We start from the raw sequence: 18,790 nt of genomic DNA, 5'->3' as shown, positions 1-18,790 counted from the left end.
AATAGATACTTTTTCCCCTGAAACTACAGAAAAAATACAAAAAGGAAAAATACAAAGTCACAATCAAATCACAGAATACCTTCCGTAGTCAAAAATGAAATACTGGCTTCAGAAACAATACAGCCATCTGCTCTGTATCTTAAATAGCATTAATCATAAAAAAGAGGTGCTTGTAAAATCTTAAGTTTGCAATATTTTATTTCCCAGTATATTGCTAAATAATTTTGCAGTTAAACCAAAAAGGAAGAAGTATCAGAGATGACTATGGAATACTTACAACTAGAAAATGGTTGCTGAACCATCTGAATTTCTATAAAAGCATCAATAAAAATGTAAAAACATGGTCTCACAAAATTGATTAGAATTTGAAATGCCAGATTGTCTTCACAATGGCCACAATATGAATACTGATGGATTTCTGCAACCAAAAACTAGTTGTGACTTTGCCAAAAAATGGCTTAATACAGCAATCAAAACATCTCTAAAAATTGGGACTTGTACTTCTGCAATTTCCTACTCTCTCAGCTATTTGGCATTCATTAGAAAAAAAAAATTATGCTACCTGGTCACAATTTTATTCTCTTACGGAGTTGTGCTATAGCTCAATACATTCTTGGGAAAATAAAGAAAAGTGAATAAAAAGCTGAATAGAAATAGACACTCTATAAAAACTATCTGTAAAGTATTGTAAGTCTGGAAAATACTTGTGGCATTACACAGGCTACTGCTGATGCAAAGAGAAAAATTGCAATTAACCATTTCATGAATATGAACAATGCACTTGTTCCCAGCCATTTAGAATGATCTGACATTCCAAATGTTTATCAAAATTGGGTAATAAAAGAATTAAGTCAATACCCTTAAGTACAATAAATAATGGTGTTTATTATGGTCGGGGTTGACCATGAGCGTTTGTTCCATATCTGCTTGGGACATTTGTAAACCCAGTTCTGAATCCTTGAGTTGCTCCCACTCCCGGTATTCCAAGTCCTTGATTGAGCACACTGCTGTAGGGCGCTGATCCATGATTAAAGCCCAATCCATAGGGCTTTGTCTGAGTGTTTAAAAGGACGACTGGACTCACATTTTTGCCTGGTGTATTAAAAGAAAATTCTGGCGGTGGGCTGCTGGGCTTAGCTGGAGTGGATGTAACAGGGTTCAAATTATCAGAAGCTTTCAAAGATGGCATTGGAATAATGTGATGATCCGAAAGGTTCAGAATATTGTTTGCAATAGGCACAGATGATAAAGTAGGTCTGATCCAGTCATCTTTGAAAATCTGAACAGTCAAGGTAGAGACCAATGTGTATAATCTGTTAGTGACATGGGCAAGTACCATTTGTTCATTTGCATCTCTCCGAATTCGCACATGTACTGATCCAGCCTAGAAAGGGATAAAAAAACAAGTTGGCTGTTAACGGTTACTTCAAAAAAGATTCTTCATATGCATTCAAGAAGAGGTAAGCTACCCTGCAGAGAACTATGCAAAGACCTTTCACAGTGAAGACTACTGACTAAACTGAGAAACTTAATTTAATGGGCACGTTTTGATCTTTCCCAATGCGTTGATCACTTACGAACACATCATCAAGACCATCATTCAGGAAAAGCGCATCTTAAAACCAAACTGTAAAATGCAACATGTGATGGCAGCAAAAGAAAGGCAACAACGAGGAAAAAAAGTGGCCTGAAAGAAAAACAAAGTGCAGGCACGGTCCATATGCCAACTTCAGGAAAAAGTGTCACCGCTGTACTGTTGGAGCAGGCGAGAGGACAGCACGCATGGCAGACACGCTCAGATTGGGACCATTAACAAGAACACAGGCAATGCCCCTTGTGGAATTCAGACTAAAAGTTTCTCCTGGACATGCATGGAACTGCGGGCTGCCCCTGCCTTCCTCTCAGTAACACCCTCTCATCTACCTTGAACTACTGCTGCAGTTCACTGCACTGCACCGCTTTTTCAGTTCACGTTTAATAAAGAACATGGTTCACTTGTGCTATATAAGCCATTTTTACATCAGACTGTGCAGGTCTCAGTAATTGTCTATATTCAGGTCTCAGGAAGTTTCCACTACAGTCTGGAAGGTGCCAATAGGTAAATACGCTTACAGAGGTTTTGTAAATATCTGTGACCAATCCAACAATGCTGTGATCCACTATTTCCAGTGGCAGAATAGTAAACCGAAAGCTATTTTTGCATCAGCACGTCAGAGCTGCTGCCTTTCTCGCTTTTAAAGAAGGGCAGCATACTGGAAGAATTCAAAAGTAGAGACAAATCTTGTCTCAATTTTCTGGCTGTCATAACATACCTGTATCAACTAGGAATAACTGAGTTCTGTGCGAGCATTCTGTGTTGCAAACCCCCCTTCATTTCTTTCAGCTTACAGAGTATCAGTACACAACTGAAACTGGCTTTTTCCACCCCCTCCCCCAGAAATGCTGAAAACATGATTTTACCGTAGACCTTTCGTACCTGAAAGTTTACCGTTTTCTTTTTCTCGCCTCTGAGACAACTTACACTAATATACCATTTGAAAAATGTGTTTACTATTGTTTGGGGTTTTCTTCACTGCCAAAATACAAAAGAAATTCTATAGCTGCAAAACACATGCTTTAATCCAAAGCTACAATATACATAAATAATATTAATAAATAACAAAGCTTTTAAAAAATGTAAAGGACAGGGGAAGAGAAGTTTTGCAATAAATCACAAGGACTGAGTACTGACTCAAACAAACTTTTATATTTAACATTTCAGAAGAAATATCTTACTTCATTTAAATAAAAAACCTATAGCAGTAACTGACAACTCTTTCTTAAAGGCTACAGAGTTCATTAAGTCATAACTTACCAAGGTGCCAAAACCTAATGTCCAGAAATGCTCATTTCGAACTTCCAAGACACCATCCAAAGTTGAAACCTGATTTTACACAAACATCCAGAAATATGAAAACAAATGAAAAATGTTTCAAATCCTTTTTGAAATGTACTTTTAGACATAGCTGAATAATATAGCATGTGCAGTGGTGAAATAAAAGCTTCCATACACAAAATGGACGATGTCTGTTAATGATGCCACTAATGCTTATCTGCTGTACTTTTGCTACACTTAAACAGCCAAATCCATTAAAAAGTGGATTTAAATAACCCATTTCAATTAACTCTTGCAGTCAAATTGCACTGTAGTATTTTCTCAACTTGGTATGCTGTAAGTTAGCAGCTGCCTGAATTCCTTTTTCCTCCCCCCACTCACATAGTAGCACATGTTCGGTTAATAAAAACAACAGGCTGCACTACTTCAACAGATTTGTTCCAGATTCCTGAATGACACTATTTATCTTATATTTTCTACGTGCAGCTAAAAAAGAATACTTAAAAAATAATTCTTTAGCAATCTTTTTGGACTGCTCACAAAACCTCTTCATATTCCTGAATGCTTATTTAACATTAGCTGTGCACACTGTGTTATACATTGTACACTGACTTACCTCTCTAAGAAGTTTATCTAACTGGCCAATCACATGAGGTGGGGTTGTCTTTAAGAAGAAGAAAAAAAAAAAAAAAAGGAAAAGAGTTATAATAAAGATAACTGGCCCTTGTTTAAGCAAGAGAGCCTTTAAGTCTGCTTTACCTACACAAGAGACCAATGGCATTAAACAGTGAATTTTTATGACTTCATGATACATATTTCTACTGCCCTTAAAAAAGCACATGACAAATTCCCCTGGAAACACCTCCTGTTCAAATGCTTAAAACAGATTTTATGGTTTTTTAAAAAATCAGGACATGTAACAAACTGAAACCACAAACCCCCTTGTTTTGTGCCATTGCCTTACCTGCAGTAGTACTTTCCCACTGTAGACGCTCATGGGATACATGGTACCAAATGTCATCAAAGCAATTGCTATAGCAGAAGCTGTGTCTACAGCAAAATAATTGCTAGAAAGAAAGAGCAATTTTAAACAAAAATGGGTATTTACACTTTGGAAAGGCACAAGAATTTTCTTTTGATTCTTTTTCATTCTTTTAAATGATGCATGCTTACAGAATATTACACATACGAATCCCATCTGAACTACACATCTTTTAAAAGAGACTAATATTTGTGGAGTTGCACTCCCTTTCACAGAAAACACAGCTTTTGATGAGATCATTCCTTTCATGTGAAAAATGCAATTTCCCACAGACTGGATACAAAAAGAGTTACTTTTTTTAAACAACAGCTGTACATACTTGATTTCAATGAGCATATATGTAATGCAAAGAGCTAGAGCTCCAGCAATATCAATCAAGACAAAAGGGTTCATTCGTGGCAGAAAGATGCTACTCAATCCTGGGATGATTCCACAAATACTGTAATAAAAAAGAAAAAGCAGTTGCCAGTTAGCTGTTGATCATTACTTCAAAACCCCAAATCAGTTTTTCTACACGGCAAAATACGTATCTCGTGCTACTTTATTTTTTCTGGTAACATAGCCAGCTGTGTCAGCTGCACGCGACAAGTACTGTACAGGTTCAGATACTGTATTAGATATAAAGTCTTGGCGAGGGGGTGGTTGCATATCCCTAGTCTTCCATCCAGCTGCCACCTTCGTGTGCCAAAGTGCTCTAAAGCCAAAGCTAACTCATGGAGTCTGAGAGGAGGGAGGAGACCAGCCAGCTGAATAAGAGGAGACCAAAAAACCCATGAGGGAACACTGGGAAGAGGTATTTATTTATAGTTTTCTCCTATCAATGGGAGCATGAAGAGAGAAAAGGGTTTCTGTACTTCCCAGTGAATACAAGTACATGTCACGTACTGGAAAATTTAAAGGGAAAGACAACATGAGAAGTTTTGTTGCTCTGTTTAGAACCAACCTACGTTTAGGCATCATGTGCTGGTCTGCTCCTCTAAGAATTTTAATCAACCTAATTACATACAGGTGCAGGTATTTTGTAATCAGCACTGCTTCACACAGCACATCTGAAATAGCTGTGTACATACTAACCAAATTTAGTAACTTTTAAAAAATTGTTGGCTTAATTGTCTACAGTTTATCTCAAAACCCAGTAGTCATTCATTCTAGACTCTTGATCTGGGAGCCCTTCAAGTTACCCGTGTCCTTCCTCATAACACGGTGTTACCACATCATTAAAGAAAAACTCCGCTCATGATTGCTAGCCACATCGGGGATTTTACACTGACACTCCAAGGACTTGAGCAATCTTGTTGTTAGTCCTCCGAAGCTGTTTTACAGAATTTGGGTCAGATGATGTACCTTATACCCATATAAAATCCATATAAAATCCATTCTTCTGTTTAACAAGCCAGCACTCTCTGCTTTCCTCAATTGTTTACAAAAACCACAACACAGAAACAGATGGGCTTTGCAGCATGCTTAACAAGGTTTAACATTCTTAATTTGACACTGACAGCATAAGTACTTGGAAGAATATGGCTCAAAATAAATGCATCTGACAAAACTATTTGCAAACAATATTATCTTGCATTCAGCTATCCAACACGAGCAAGACAGCCAAGATGAAGGAGCAACACTGCTTCAGCCCCCAAAGACACAGACTTTCCAGTTTCCTGCTGGACAGGTGAGGGGTTTCCATGGCTATGTTTCAGTGAGTAACCTGTTTCATATATCACATTTAAACTGCAACCACCCTAGTCATTTGGCCACCCCAGAGAGTAAATAAACAGAAATTACTGCAAAATGTATCGCTCAGGTAATGAATACTGAGAAATGCAATTCAAATCTGTGCAGGACAAAGCTACTTTACCTCACCTCATCCAAGGAGAATTACATACAACGTACTTAACACATTCCAAGAGAAAGTTATGCAAAAAGATGTATTTCTATTAGATTTGTGTATCTGGGAAATATGAGAGACAATGTTTGCTCTAGAGCTCACTCTAGAACCTAACAATTTTGAAAAACATTATAAAGCTTTACCTTCTACTAAGATCTGCAACATGTTCCTGAAGCCAACTTGTGCTGGCAGCTGCGAAAAAAAGGTGGTAATAAAATTACTGCCAGTAGATATATCTGTTTTAAAGTATACTTAAGGTTTTATTTTAAGGAAAAAACCCAATACACTGTGAATGAATAAATGTATCTCAACAGATTCACTGTCCCTTGAAAAAAAACCCCAAGTCTGACTTCTCCAGACAGTAAGTAAAATGCCCATCTCTCATAATATGAACTGATTAAATACAAATATAATTGCAGATTATAACCAACTTCATTATATTTTATATAATGCAAAATATAATATGTAATTATAACTACAAACAATTTACAGTCAGTGAGAATGACTGTAAGCCTACTTCGCACTGTACAAATCCCAGATAAAAGAGCTGTGAAGAAGAATTATTACATTAATTTATTTTTAACCCATTAATATATCCATAAAATGTCTTCAAAGTTCTGACATCTGTCAGATGACCTTCACCGGCTGAATCCAAAAGATTGAAAATAAGGAGTACTTCAGCACTAATATGATAAACCACGTATCATTTTAATGACTACATACCACTCAGAAAGCCCTATAAACAACCTAGAGTTGAAATTCAGATAGCAATTCTAAACCACATGAAGTTAATATTAACGGAGGTAATAGTAATATATATCCACTAGTTAAAAAAAGTTACCAGACAAAATATACCTTAATAAAAATAGGAACATTAAAATCTTTTCCCAATTCTTGTTATAGATTAATTTATCACATACCTTCAGAGACATAAGCAAAAGGCTTATTCCTAATGGTAAGCATTGTAAGTAAGTTGAAAAAGAGAGCCACGAAAGTACCAACCAGCAGTCGCCCCCTAGGGAGGGAAAAAGAAAAAAAAGTAGTATCTTAATTTCACATCATCACAAAACAAGAAATCAGACTGTAATTACTAGGAACAATATCAAAATACTTTGCTTAGTATCTCTCACTGAGGCTGCAAACAAGAGTAAGATTAACTAGTGTAATGCTTAATAACTTGCAGTGTATTATAATTGTAAGGGTTGTGAGAGATCACTGAACTTCGTATGTTGGCGTTATCACATTAGGCTGTACGTAACGTTCATCATGTTGAGTAACAGTTTTTAATTAATTGCATATACACACACATATGTATGTTTGTCCTCTGAAGATATAAATACATTGTGCCCTCAACAGTAGAGCTAAAAAGCTTAGCGTCCTATGGAATTACGCCCTATGCCCCTACCCTTTCCTAGCAGAACTACAACTTCACCGTACACCCCGTGCCTCAGTCTCTTGCCCCGCAACACCTTTTCCTTTCCCCGTGTTCTTTATAGTCTTCAGCCACAACTCTGCAACACCGTCAGTTCCCTAATGATCACAGCATCCTCCACACTCACACCAGGCCTCCTAAGAGGCCTCCGTAAGAAATGAGAGTAACTAAACTAGCAAAGCCAGCAATACACAGTTAAATCATTATTTAAGAGAGCACGTCCATTACATTTCAGCTGTACCTTGAAAAAACTGTTTCCAATATAGCTTGCACATAGTTTGAAACGAACACCAAGGTACCAAAGCCAGTTTGGTGTTGACTGTACTTGCATAATTAATACATGCTAAATGAATAATTAGAAACTCAAAGGGACACTGAAAAATCTATCACTTTACATATCAAAATGATTTCTTACGTGTGTATCTCAGGTTGTTCCAGAAACCGCTCTGCGCTACAAAATAATTGAAAATGTGAGTTATGTTCATACAATAAAATCTTGGTACTTGAAGCTTATATTTTCAGTTCTGAAGAATTAGCTGCCATTCATAAACAAAACCCGACAGATACAGTACTGCAAGAAAATTAATTACTTAGAACTTAATAAGTGATGAGAGCATTCAATACTGAAACAAAGCAAGGTCTAATTTAGATTTCCCAAATACTTCCAAACTGTGCCACATAGGTGCTAGCTACCATGAATGCTGCCTACACAATAAAAAGATGCTTGTAAATAAGCACGCCAAAAAATACTGCTACTGCCACCACTGGTATTGGTAACTGCAACAAACCAAGCGTGAAATCCCTGGCTTGCAGCCTCTCGCTAAGCAAGCCCAAATAAAGTAGATGCTGGATACTGTGGTGGAGATGATTTTTTTTTAGCCACTAGTAAAATAATAAATGAGCTTTAGCTGTAACAGAAAAACCCATGATAAGTTTTGGGAATTTTCTAAAATGGATGTTTGGAAACTTGGGAGTGTTTCCAACAGTGCGTCATTATGAGAATTAATTACAGTGTATTGTCAGTACAACAGATCGACATATAATATAAAATTTCAAAGTTGTTAATGTAGCCCTTTATAGGGAAAACAGAGCCCTTAAATAGAAAAATGGAAGGTACGCTGCCCCAGTTTTGAATTCCAGATGTTAAAATGCCTCTTCATTTTTAAAAAATAAAATAATTTTGTAGGCTAACCTCCTAAAATACAAATGCTTCCAAGTATAGATCATAAGTCAAATCAATACCTGAGCAAATTTTGAGGGACTGATGAAGTTGACAGGTTAAACATTCAGATCCTTAATATATTATGAAGTTGCTTTACTCATGAAACAACTGAAGTAATTTAAAAATATTATTTATTAGTGGACTTTAAAAGTCAAGATGCATAGAGAAATGCATTTAATAAAATAACTAACTTTTTGGAAAATATGATTCTTAAGAACAATGAGTCTCTTCCTTGAAGGCTGTTTAATTACATTTATCAATTCCTATCATTACATCTAAAGCCTACAGGTACTGTAATCAAGTAAGTAAGCAGTAAGGTTTAGCAATATTTTTAAAAATCTGAAGTTTTTTTCTACAGTATCTCTCTACAGATAGCATTTGTAGAATGGATATGCTTTTGATCAATCTGGAATATCTTCATACATAACAAAAATGTAAAGAAAATGCTACATATCCCTACCTTTCTTTCAGTATAAAAAGAGCACCAAGCTGTGCCAGAACTGTAGATGCAAATACAGCTAGAACTTCAAACCTTTCAAACCTGAAATTTGAGAATTAAGTTTAGAAACACCAAACATTGAACAATGTATCAGATGTATTCTGGTCTGTGCAGGAACCAGCAGGACAGACCTAGTATTTCCAATTCTTTCAAAAGCAGATAGATGGGAAAAAACCAGAAGTTCTACAGAATAGGCATTATTTTCAATTTCTTTCAAACCAACGCTCCACTTACGACAAACGGCTTAAAACTAAGCATTTTTTAATTCTTTTTCCTGTCCCTCCCCTTTCCTCTCCTCCCCTATTCTGTAACTGTTCTTTACAGTGTCAGTCTTGGGCCTCCTTATTTTTAGGCTCTTTTACACAGAGATTATTAGTCATGGCTGTGAGGAGATACAGGCAACGACAGTCAGCAACATATCAAATGTACTATCAAACACTAGATCTTGTTATTAGCACTTACCCAAATGAATAGACTGGGCTGGGTTTCTTCATCATTACCCAGTAGCTTATTAGACATGTTACCAAACTGAAAAAAGGGGGAGAATTAGATACGGTAAGTAACTGCAGCCTTCACAAAATGGGTAATCTACAAACGCACACTTCAACCATCGGAACTGAACATATGAATGTAACTGCGTGTTACCATGAACTCCACACCCCCGTCACTGTCACAGCGACAGTTCCAGTGAACCCAGAAAAGGTCGTGCTTTGGAATAAAACTGAGACTGCACGATGATGTCTCAGCTGTTCCAATAAAAAGGGCAGCAAATAACTGTAGTGGAATGGTAGCCGGTCTAATTCCTTGCACCAGGAGACAGCCTAACGCTGTACTTACGACATGCTGTGCTTACAAAGGACACCACCAACCTTATTTAATATAGAACATTGCTCAGCCTAAATCAAGTTTACTGTCACGCCAAATGCAATGCATTTTTCCACTGAGGCCCTGACACAAACCAGCACAACCAGTCCTTAATCTGTATGCACTCCGTGAATTTTTCTGAAAGGGACCTGGGAGCACATGAAACCAGGCACCCCAAAATCTGACCCACATGCAAAGGTGGTTTGAGAAAATCCCTGCAATGCCGCCTGGCATCACATGTAGTAATGTCACACAGAGCAATGAAAAACACAAAGCTAAAAAAAGCCTGTGAAAATATCAAACTAGACACCAGGTAAATGGTCATCTTGCATGTGCTTTATGAACCTGCCTGGAAATATTGTAACCTGAGAAAGGCCATCTAAATGAGAAGGGACATGATCAGCAACATGACAAGATGTCACATTGGTGTCACTTCCTTTGTATCCCAGTGAAAAAGCGAAGAAAGCTCTCCACTAAACTCTTCTTTTAGAGATACACTATGGAATCGATTTAGCACTCTAGAATAAGTCTCAGGCTAAGCCAAATATTGCCTTTCTTTTCCACGGTGTAATTTGTCTACAGATACTCAAAACAGATTTACTTTTTTGGCTGCTTTAATCTACACAAGCTCTAATCTAAACAGCCATTTGCAGACAGCCACAGGTGTCTATTGCTACTTTCTCTCCAAGTTTTCCTCTCACATTGAACATCTGAAATCCCAATTATTTTATCCTCATGGTACTAGCCTGAATGTTTCTAGGATGACTCATTTCCTTTGCCTATTTTTCCTCTATTGATCACTTTGGACAATTTTTTTTTTAATTGGAACCCACTCTGATTCAGCGCCATCAGTGTCTTTACGCAGCCCTTCCTTAACGACAATGTTAAATCAGACTGGATCAAGAACTCATCCCCACAGCTGCTGAACGATCACATCATCACAGCCTGACCCACAGTTGTGTGGAGTAAAAGCAAAAGCAGAGGAAATAATACTGCTCATATACAAAACAGTAAATTCATATCTCAGTAAGACTATCATAAACAACCAGAAGACAACAAAAATGAAAGAATTTAAAACTGATTTTTGCAGCAGAATTACTGAGCATTGTTCTCCCTTAGAGCAAATCAAAACTGTTGAAAGAGACCACTGTGAGTCTAATGACCTTACTGGAAGAGTACATGGGAACTAGCTTTTGAAACATTTGGAAACAGAAACAGGATTACATACTCCTTGTTTCCTGATGCTAGAACTGAGGGGTAATTCAGAACCAGTGACTGTGGCAATAGGGCAATGTTCCGAGTGAACAAGAAGATGACAGTTTGATGCTGGATTCTGGTTTATGTTGTTACGCATCTGCACAGAGAAATCCATGACTGAACTGATTTGTTACTAGTCATTCTCCATACAGCTCCGATGTTTCTCACCATCTATTTATTGTGATGTATAATTTCGTACTCACTGAAGATATATTTAAACCAGTTAGTTTCTATACTGATGACTATGTGTTTGTATCTGTAATTAAATTTTATCGGTATAGAAACATACAAAGACAGACACAAATGAAAGACAAGACTAAATGGGGAAAAAACTCACCTGAAAAGGTCAAAGATTGTCAAATATGTGTAAGCTGTTAAAGCTGTAAAAAAAGCAAATATTAAAACTTGATATAATTTTTCAATGCAGAAATCGCCTGTATTCTAAGCCTCTCTCATGCAGCACTTTTCCATCTTCTGTCTACATGAACTGTCTCTGCTCATACAGCAAGTCTCACTGTCTTTTGCATGTGTATATATGAATGTCCTACACACCCCAATATATTTAACTTCATAAACAGGTTGATTTTGGCAATCCTAATGCTAATAAAGCATGTAATAATGCCCAGATACAAAAGGTATTATGCTTGTGACTAAGAATTTAAATACAGAAAAGTCAGGACATCTTCCAGTGACATGTCATCTACCATAGCAAGAGATCTCTAATGTGCATTTTTGCAGTGAAAAGCTGGTTCAACAGAATTTTTTACTTGTTTTGCTTCTCCAACCTGTCTTGAAACTGCATGAAAACCTGTGTCACAAATTAAAAAAGTAAAAATATTGAAAAGGGACATTCCTGGAATTGGACAAGCCTTTTGCCACACTACAAACGTCTTCATTCAACTGCAAGTGAGGGTCTCTGTAAGTCACTGGTACTATTTATATAAGCAACAGGTTTGAGGACTAGCTTAAAAATCTACTTTTTTTCAGTCTTAAAGACAAAGAGGGTGCTGCAGGTAGAAAATGACCAGCAGGTCTGGAAAACCTTGCAGACTTTGAACGACCTCCATCCATCTACCCTTGCCAGTGAGAGGTGCCTCCAAACTGACTGGCAAATCAAAAGGAAACACTTCCCAAATGTGGCTGCGTAGCCACCTGACTCCATTACGTGCATTTTTTGGTACATTGCAACTTCACAAGCTAATACACACATGGTAGTGGGTCATATCAGTATAAAAGAGCCACCTACCTATGCTGTTTGTAGAGCTGCACCACATTAGCAGGAAGCCAATACATATTAAATTTATAGCACCAAACAGCAAGATCTTCCACGACTGTTGATGAGAATAAATATGCATTTCACATCTTCCAAAATTTACAAGACAAAAATATATCCATCTGGTTTCAAAAACCAATACTGTAGTACTTCATCAGCAAGCAGAACTGGCTTCTCCTTCCCAAAAATTTACAAGTCATTTCAGAACAACAAGCTCATATTCTATTTTTACCTTTACAGATTGTCTCAAAACTTGTTTATAAACAGTGCTTGTGCACCATGCTTAAAATATCTTTTTGGTAAAAAAAAATAAAAATAAAATCATCACCCTCATATAATATTTGCATTTTATTATAGCATACGACATCTGACTTTTGAAGACAGACTTCTACAACTTTATATTAGTGGGTTCCTTTCTTTGTGCTGGAACTGAGGTCCCCAAAACATCTGTGAAAATTCGGTTTATAGTTTTACCAAAGGCATTAAATATAAGAAGAATGCTGGACAACACTAATTGACAGGGATGATGCACAGGCAGGAACCCAGCTTCACAGATGGACTTATGGGTTCTTTTTAAGTACAGCTAGAAAATTTCAAAGAAAAATTATCAAAATATATTCAAGTTAATAATGCATTTTAACTTATCACAGCTGATGTCTTTTTTCATTATTAGTTTTTAAAAGGAATACTTACCCTCCTATCTGCTGCAACCAGCCTAAACTCATGCGTTAACTTTCCAACCAGTGATCTCTGTGATTTGCGGAACAGGTGTATTGTCCCCTTAAAAAAAAATTAACAGTTTAATTAAAAGTTTAGTTAAATTTACTTTAACTTTAAATTAGCAAAACCGAAATCTTTGTTTACAAACTATTTTTGTAATTCTATCAAAGATTCAGAATGAGTTTTTTGTTAACTAGAGATTGCCCATAAACCTTAAATACAACAATGTTTTTGGTAACCATTTTACATCATTAATGTATTAGAAAATTATGAACCACTTCGAATCAAACCTCATTTAGATATAATCCAGAATTCAACTTTACTGGAAAACACACCAAAACACCATTTAAAGAGTGGAGTTTTTTTTACTTTTATTTAAATAAAACTACTACAGATGTTCTGAAAACACAAGTATTTTTCTTCATCAAAGCACACTTCCCACCGAAAGCCAACCGGTTTATTAAAGAAGAAAATATTGTTTATATATATAATGAAGACCCATCAGAGAAATAAAAACAATGCCGGTATCATCTGTAACGCGGTGGATGCAAGGCCAGGAACACGGTGAGACACAGAAACAATCTCAGCAACAGCTTAACCGACCCGTGCGCAGCAAGACACCATCACTGCAGGTGCTCCCTCTCCCAACCCCCAGTTACACACCGATCAGCTCTTTCCTGGGCTGGAGAGGCTGAATGCACACACAGGGGTGGCAGCAAGGGGGTTGAAAGCATGGCAGGGAGCAGGCTACCAGAAAAATTCATCTATCACACCACTTGTGGCCCCTTCCTCAGAGGACCAAAGCTTCTAGTTAGTTGCCCTCCACACTACTCTCCCCACAAAGAAGTAAGCTTTCCACGTGGAAAGCCCTTCTCACTTGCAATATAAACGCGGGGACTTGTGGTCTGTCACATGCAGCGATTTGGGGCTGGACAAAATAAGGCTTGATTGTAAGCTCCTCCAATCTGTAACTGCAGCAGAAGACAAAAAGATGTACTAGCAGATGGGTCACCAAAGCAGACTCAATTAACTTACAGACACGTTTGTCAACGCAGCTGGATTTCCTGTTATCTGTAGAAATACACAGATACCTTGGTGCCATAAATTAAAAGAGCTGTACTAGAGATGCCAAGGGGCAAAGGGCTGGTGCTTGCTATTTTTCTTCACTAGCCAAACATCACATGGTGATTTATTTTTTTGCCTCAGTAGGGACCCACAGGGTGGCAGAACACTTTGGAAAGCTTTTCTAACAGGCAGCGGGCTGCTTGCTTATGAAGGCTGCTCTGTCGCCGGTGCACCCCCTGCTCCCCCGTGCCGCTAGCACTATGTGCACAGCCGAAGGGCGCCGTGCCGTGCCCGCCCGCTGCCCCAGGGGTGCTGGGGGTTAAAAGCTGCGTCTCCTGTCCCCCGGAGGAGATTCCCCTGCAAACCCAGGCTGGCCAAAGCTGGCCCCGGGCAGCAAGCGCTAATTCAGCCGGTGTTGCGCTTGAGCATTACAGCCTCCCTAGCTCCCCACGGCAGAGAAACACCGTGCGCCGAGGGGCGCCCCCCGCCGCTGCCGCACAGGGCGTTAGTCCCGCGAGGAGCGCGGGCGCCCGCTCCCGCAGCGCCAGAGGGCACGGCACCAGCTGCTCTGTGCCCGCCTCACCGCGAGCGGGAAGCCTGCGCCCGCGGCGGCGGCCCCGCAGGAGCGGCCCCGGGCAGCGAGCCCCACGTACCGGGACCCGGCGCCGGCGGGGCCGCACGTCAGTAGCTCGGCCCGCTGCGCCCCGCGGCTCCCGCCCTCATCTGGTGCGGAGAGAAACCCCCGAGGCTGAGCCCGAGCCCCCGCCGAGCCCCCCCCGGCCCCGGGGAGCCCCCGCAGAGCCGCCCCCGGCGTGTGCAGGGGGGCACCCCCGGCCCCGCACCGCGTAGGGCCGCGCCGCCGGCAGCGCAGCCAAGGCCCTGCCCCGGCCCAGCCCCGCACTTCCCCGCCGCCAGCCCCGGCCGGGCGGGGCGGCCCCGGCGCGCAGCCACGTCACCGCCGGCCCGGCGGGGCTGGCGCCAACGGCGTTGGCGGGGGGGGCGGCGGCGCGCTCCGGACCGGGCCCTGCGCCGAGGCCGAGGCCCGGGCCGCGCTGCCCCGGCCGCCCCCCCCGCGCGGTGGCAGCGGGCCCCCCGCCATGGCCCGACCACGGCGGCCCCCCCCGCGCCCCGTTCCCCACACACGACTTCCCCCCCGGCGGGGGCCACTCACCATATTACTCCCCGCACCGGAAGAGACGGCGCCATGCGCGGCCGGAAGAGGCGGAGGCGGCTTCCGTCGCTACGGCAACGAGCGGGTCCCGGCGGGCCCCGCGCCGCACCGGACGTGACGTAGCGTCCACCGGAAGTAGCGGCCGGGTCGGGCCGCTCCCCCCGGCCGCAGCAGTGGGCCAGGCGGCCTCTCTTTGTGGCAGACGAAGGTGACACCCCGTCGTGACGGCCGTCCGGCCCTGCTGCAGCGGCTGCCCGCGGGCGGCTTGTGTCCGCCGCTTCCCGGGGCGCGGAATCCTCCATAGGGAAGTACACCGGCAGTCAGGCCGGGCCCTGCAGGGCTCCGCGCCGCTGGCGGTGAGTACGCCTCTGCCAGAGCGGCTTTTTCCCCAGCAGAAGGCCGGAGGGCCGGTAGCTCTGTTGGAAATGTAGCCGCCGTATTGTGTGCCGAAGTTGTGAGAATCGCTCCCGTTGCTGTCAATCCGTTACAACATCAGAAGCGTCGCAGTTCAGAGGAGTGACCTACAGGCAGCCCGGCCCCGTCCCAGTGTCTGTTTTGGTGCGTAGCACTAAGCCGGGGCTCGGAGGGAAGAAAAAGCACAAGGCCCGATTTAAGATCCTGCTGTGACTACTGCTACTGAGGCTCTGGGACACGGGTACACAAGGACTGCAAGGTGACGACAATCCCTTTGTGTGGCCTGGCTTGCAGACTGCTAAACCACAGCTTCTGTCGGTAGAAATGTGGACGGTAAGATCGCTTCACATGGAACCTGCACCCACCAGGATCAAAATACAGAACCAAGGTCATCTAGGAAGCGAGGGTAGCTCTGTTAAGGAAAACTGTGACAAAACACTGCATGGTATTTAATTTACAGAAAGATCTAGTCACAAGACAGCTTACTTAATACCGTGCTTGGGAAAGAAGTGGAGGAGGGATAGGAATAAAAATTTAAGCTAGGTATTTTCTTAAGACAGATTATTGTGCCTAGAAAGGTACTTAAAACAGCCTTCTGTAACGCTGCCCCATCTTTGGTCTTTTAATGGTCTATTCACTTGTCCAGTGCCAGTGGTGAGAGTGACTAAAAATGTTAATTGCATCTAATCAGTTTCATGAAACACACCAAAAGCAGATGCAGAGCTGAAGTGGCCTGTGCATCAACTGAAACCAGAAACAAGCCACGGTCTTTAAAATTAATCTGCTTCCCACCCACTGGATAAATTTTAGGTGTGCATTTTCTCTGGTTCCTCTGCATTTGCAGTGCATGTAATTTCATTGCTGAAAATAAATAATCTTTATTTTCCACATTTTGAGCGTATCTGGTCCTTACAGGACACTCATTAAGAACAACTATCAGACTGGACAGGTAATTGTATTCCACAAGACATGTATTTAATGTCTTAGACCTCGTTCTAAGCTGTTGGCTGTCATGAAGAAATCTTTTCTAGTGTACAGAAGTAGTTTGGGGAACAATTTAAAAAATCCATTTGCACTCTGTAAGATTTGCATGACAGGTAGGAGAATTCAAACTGCAGCTGCTACCTCCACTCAACTTTAACCGGGAAATCAGAAGTTGGGTAAACCACAGGGCTAACGTTTTACCTGTGTGATATGCTCCACAATTAAAGAGTTGTTTGGTTACTTCATTACTGATGCATTATCGGGCTTTTTGATTATTTCACATCTTGGAGTATTTCTTCCCAGAAGAAGCAAACAAGTTATAAGAAACTGCACTTCTACAATTCAGAGAAGCTAAATACTGCAACTAATAGCACAGCTGATATTAACTTTCTGCATACAGCAAAACCAAACAGTCTTCAGGGGTGGCTTACAACCAAGGCAAGTTTGAGGCCGCCTAGAAATTCCTAGAGTGAGATTTGAAAATAATAGAAGTTACAATATTAGAACACACTGTGCTTGCAATATATATTTGCAAAAAAAGTGAAATCTTCAAAAGCCCCCCCCCCCCATTGCTGTACTGATTTTTGTTTTGTTTGCTTGCTTTAACAGTGACTGATAGGATGATCTGTTGAAGGCAGTGATCATGGCCACTTTTTGAGAGACCCCTGATGCTGCCAGATATGTAATAATACTACTTTAATCCAACTTTTTTTTTTTTTAAAAAAATCTCATCAGGATCCAACTGTGAGAATAGAAAACCCCAGTAGTCATTAGTAGTCCCATTAGTAGTCCAGATGCAGCATGAAGACAATGGCCAGAAAGAATTATAAAGAGTAAGGAGATGGGGATAAGTGAAGAATTTAGATTGTTACATCAGAAGTAACGGCAGCACTCTCCTCCCAGCAAAAGTGCCATTTTGAAATCAAGTAAATTGGCTCCCAATAGTGATTTTCACCATGACTGCCAGAATCAGTTACATGAAACCTCCTGGTTTTCACTGTGATTTAGCAAGACTAGGATAAGCACACACTTTCAGTTTCAGCACATTTATTTAGGAAGCAGCACTTCTGTTTACATTAGTTTTAAGAACTTCAGTTATGTCCTTTAGAAACTCAGTGAGGTATTTACATATTTATTGTTCCATCATCTGGTATACACCACCTGATTATTATTTTTTTTTTAAACCAGCAGTGATTTAATGGGCTTCAGGTTTAACAAAAAGGCTTTTCATTTTGGACATTTTATCTGATAAACAGACAAGAAAACAAGAACAGGACAAATGCAACATTTTATTGTGAAGCTAAAGCTATGTGACTGCTCATCATGCTTTTTACATTGCTTGTTAATAAAATGATGTTTAACATTTCAGAAGACATTCTTAAGAGAACAATGAAACAAATGTGCTTGAAAATAACAAAATACAAGAATTAACCCCATCCCAGACTGGAGTCACCCAATATATTTAATTGGGATGGGGTATAGTGTTTTGTCTCCACCTTTGTTTTTTTGTCACTTTAATCCAGATCTCAAAAATACTGATTAGCCCTTCACATGAATAAAAAGTTGAATCATGTGGCAAAACCAGTTTCTCTGTTTCCAGTCCCTTTGATAGGTGTACAACTATTAAAGTACTTTCTTCCCTGCTTCTAATGGTAAAAAAAAAAACAACGAACTTGCAGAACTGAGAGGCTACACCCCAACATTGTAGAAGATCATGCCTATATTAACCAACTACAGAGAACATTGACTTTTTTCCCCTCAAAACCATTTCTCTGAAACAGAACTTTAAGAAGTGTGGTCTTATGAAGGCAAAGAAAGTCTTGCAGCAAAACAAGGTTGATCACCGTAGTTTCCAGACATGTCAAGAATCTGGGAACCAAAAGATCAAACTCTGAAGAACCCACAGTGTTTAGCCAATATATATGATCCACTGGAGGAGCGTACACCTTGCCAATTATTGCCAAATTCAGGAGGTAGTTATTGACAAAAGTAAACAGTTTCTACTCTAAGACAGTTAATGATTTACAGGAGAAGCAGGAAGAACACAATACACGTTTCCCCATACTTCCGAAGATTATACTGTATTT

At 40.5% G+C, this 18,790-nt stretch overlaps 1 protein-coding gene and 1 long non-coding RNA gene across 3 annotated transcripts; one reads left to right on the top strand and one right to left on the bottom strand.

The window, feature by feature from the left end:
* Positions 1–865: 865 nt before the first annotated feature.
* SLC30A6 (solute carrier family 30 member 6) lies at positions 866–15,396 on the bottom strand. 2 transcript variants are annotated; one of them, XM_037405627.1, is made up of 14 exons: positions 15,306–15,396; positions 13,043–13,129; positions 12,323–12,407; positions 11,414–11,456; positions 9,418–9,483; positions 8,917–8,997; positions 7,650–7,685; positions 6,723–6,817; positions 5,946–5,994; positions 4,237–4,356; positions 3,840–3,942; positions 3,492–3,539; positions 2,855–2,923; positions 866–1,384 (listed from the first exon to the last, which is right to left on the bottom strand). In XM_037405627.1, the coding sequence occupies exons 1-14, from the start codon at positions 15,306–15,308 to the stop codon at positions 887–889; spliced, it is 1,383 nt and encodes a 460-aa protein (XP_037261524.1). In that variant the 5' UTR covers positions 15,309–15,396; the 3' UTR covers positions 866–886. The 2 variants fall into 2 exon arrangements, with proteins under 2 accessions (XP_037261524.1, XP_037261525.1); XM_037405628.1 differs by lacking the exon at positions 8,917–8,997.
* A 543-nt stretch (positions 15,397–15,939) lies between these two features.
* LOC119156146 lies at positions 15,940–18,109 on the top strand. Its single transcript, XR_005106982.1, has 2 exons — positions 15,940–16,052; positions 17,313–18,109. It is a non-coding gene; the product is annotated as an uncharacterized LOC119156146 (long non-coding RNA).
* Positions 18,110–18,790: the final 681 nt, after the last annotated feature.

This window comes from Falco rusticolus, chromosome 12, assembly GCF_015220075.1.
Source record: "Falco rusticolus isolate bFalRus1 chromosome 12, bFalRus1.pri, whole genome shotgun sequence".
Classification (NCBI taxonomy): Eukaryota; Metazoa; Chordata; class Aves; order Falconiformes; family Falconidae; genus Falco; species Falco rusticolus.
The sequence above is the reverse complement of the archived record's forward strand: the minus strand, read 5'-3'. Positions and strand labels throughout refer to the sequence as shown.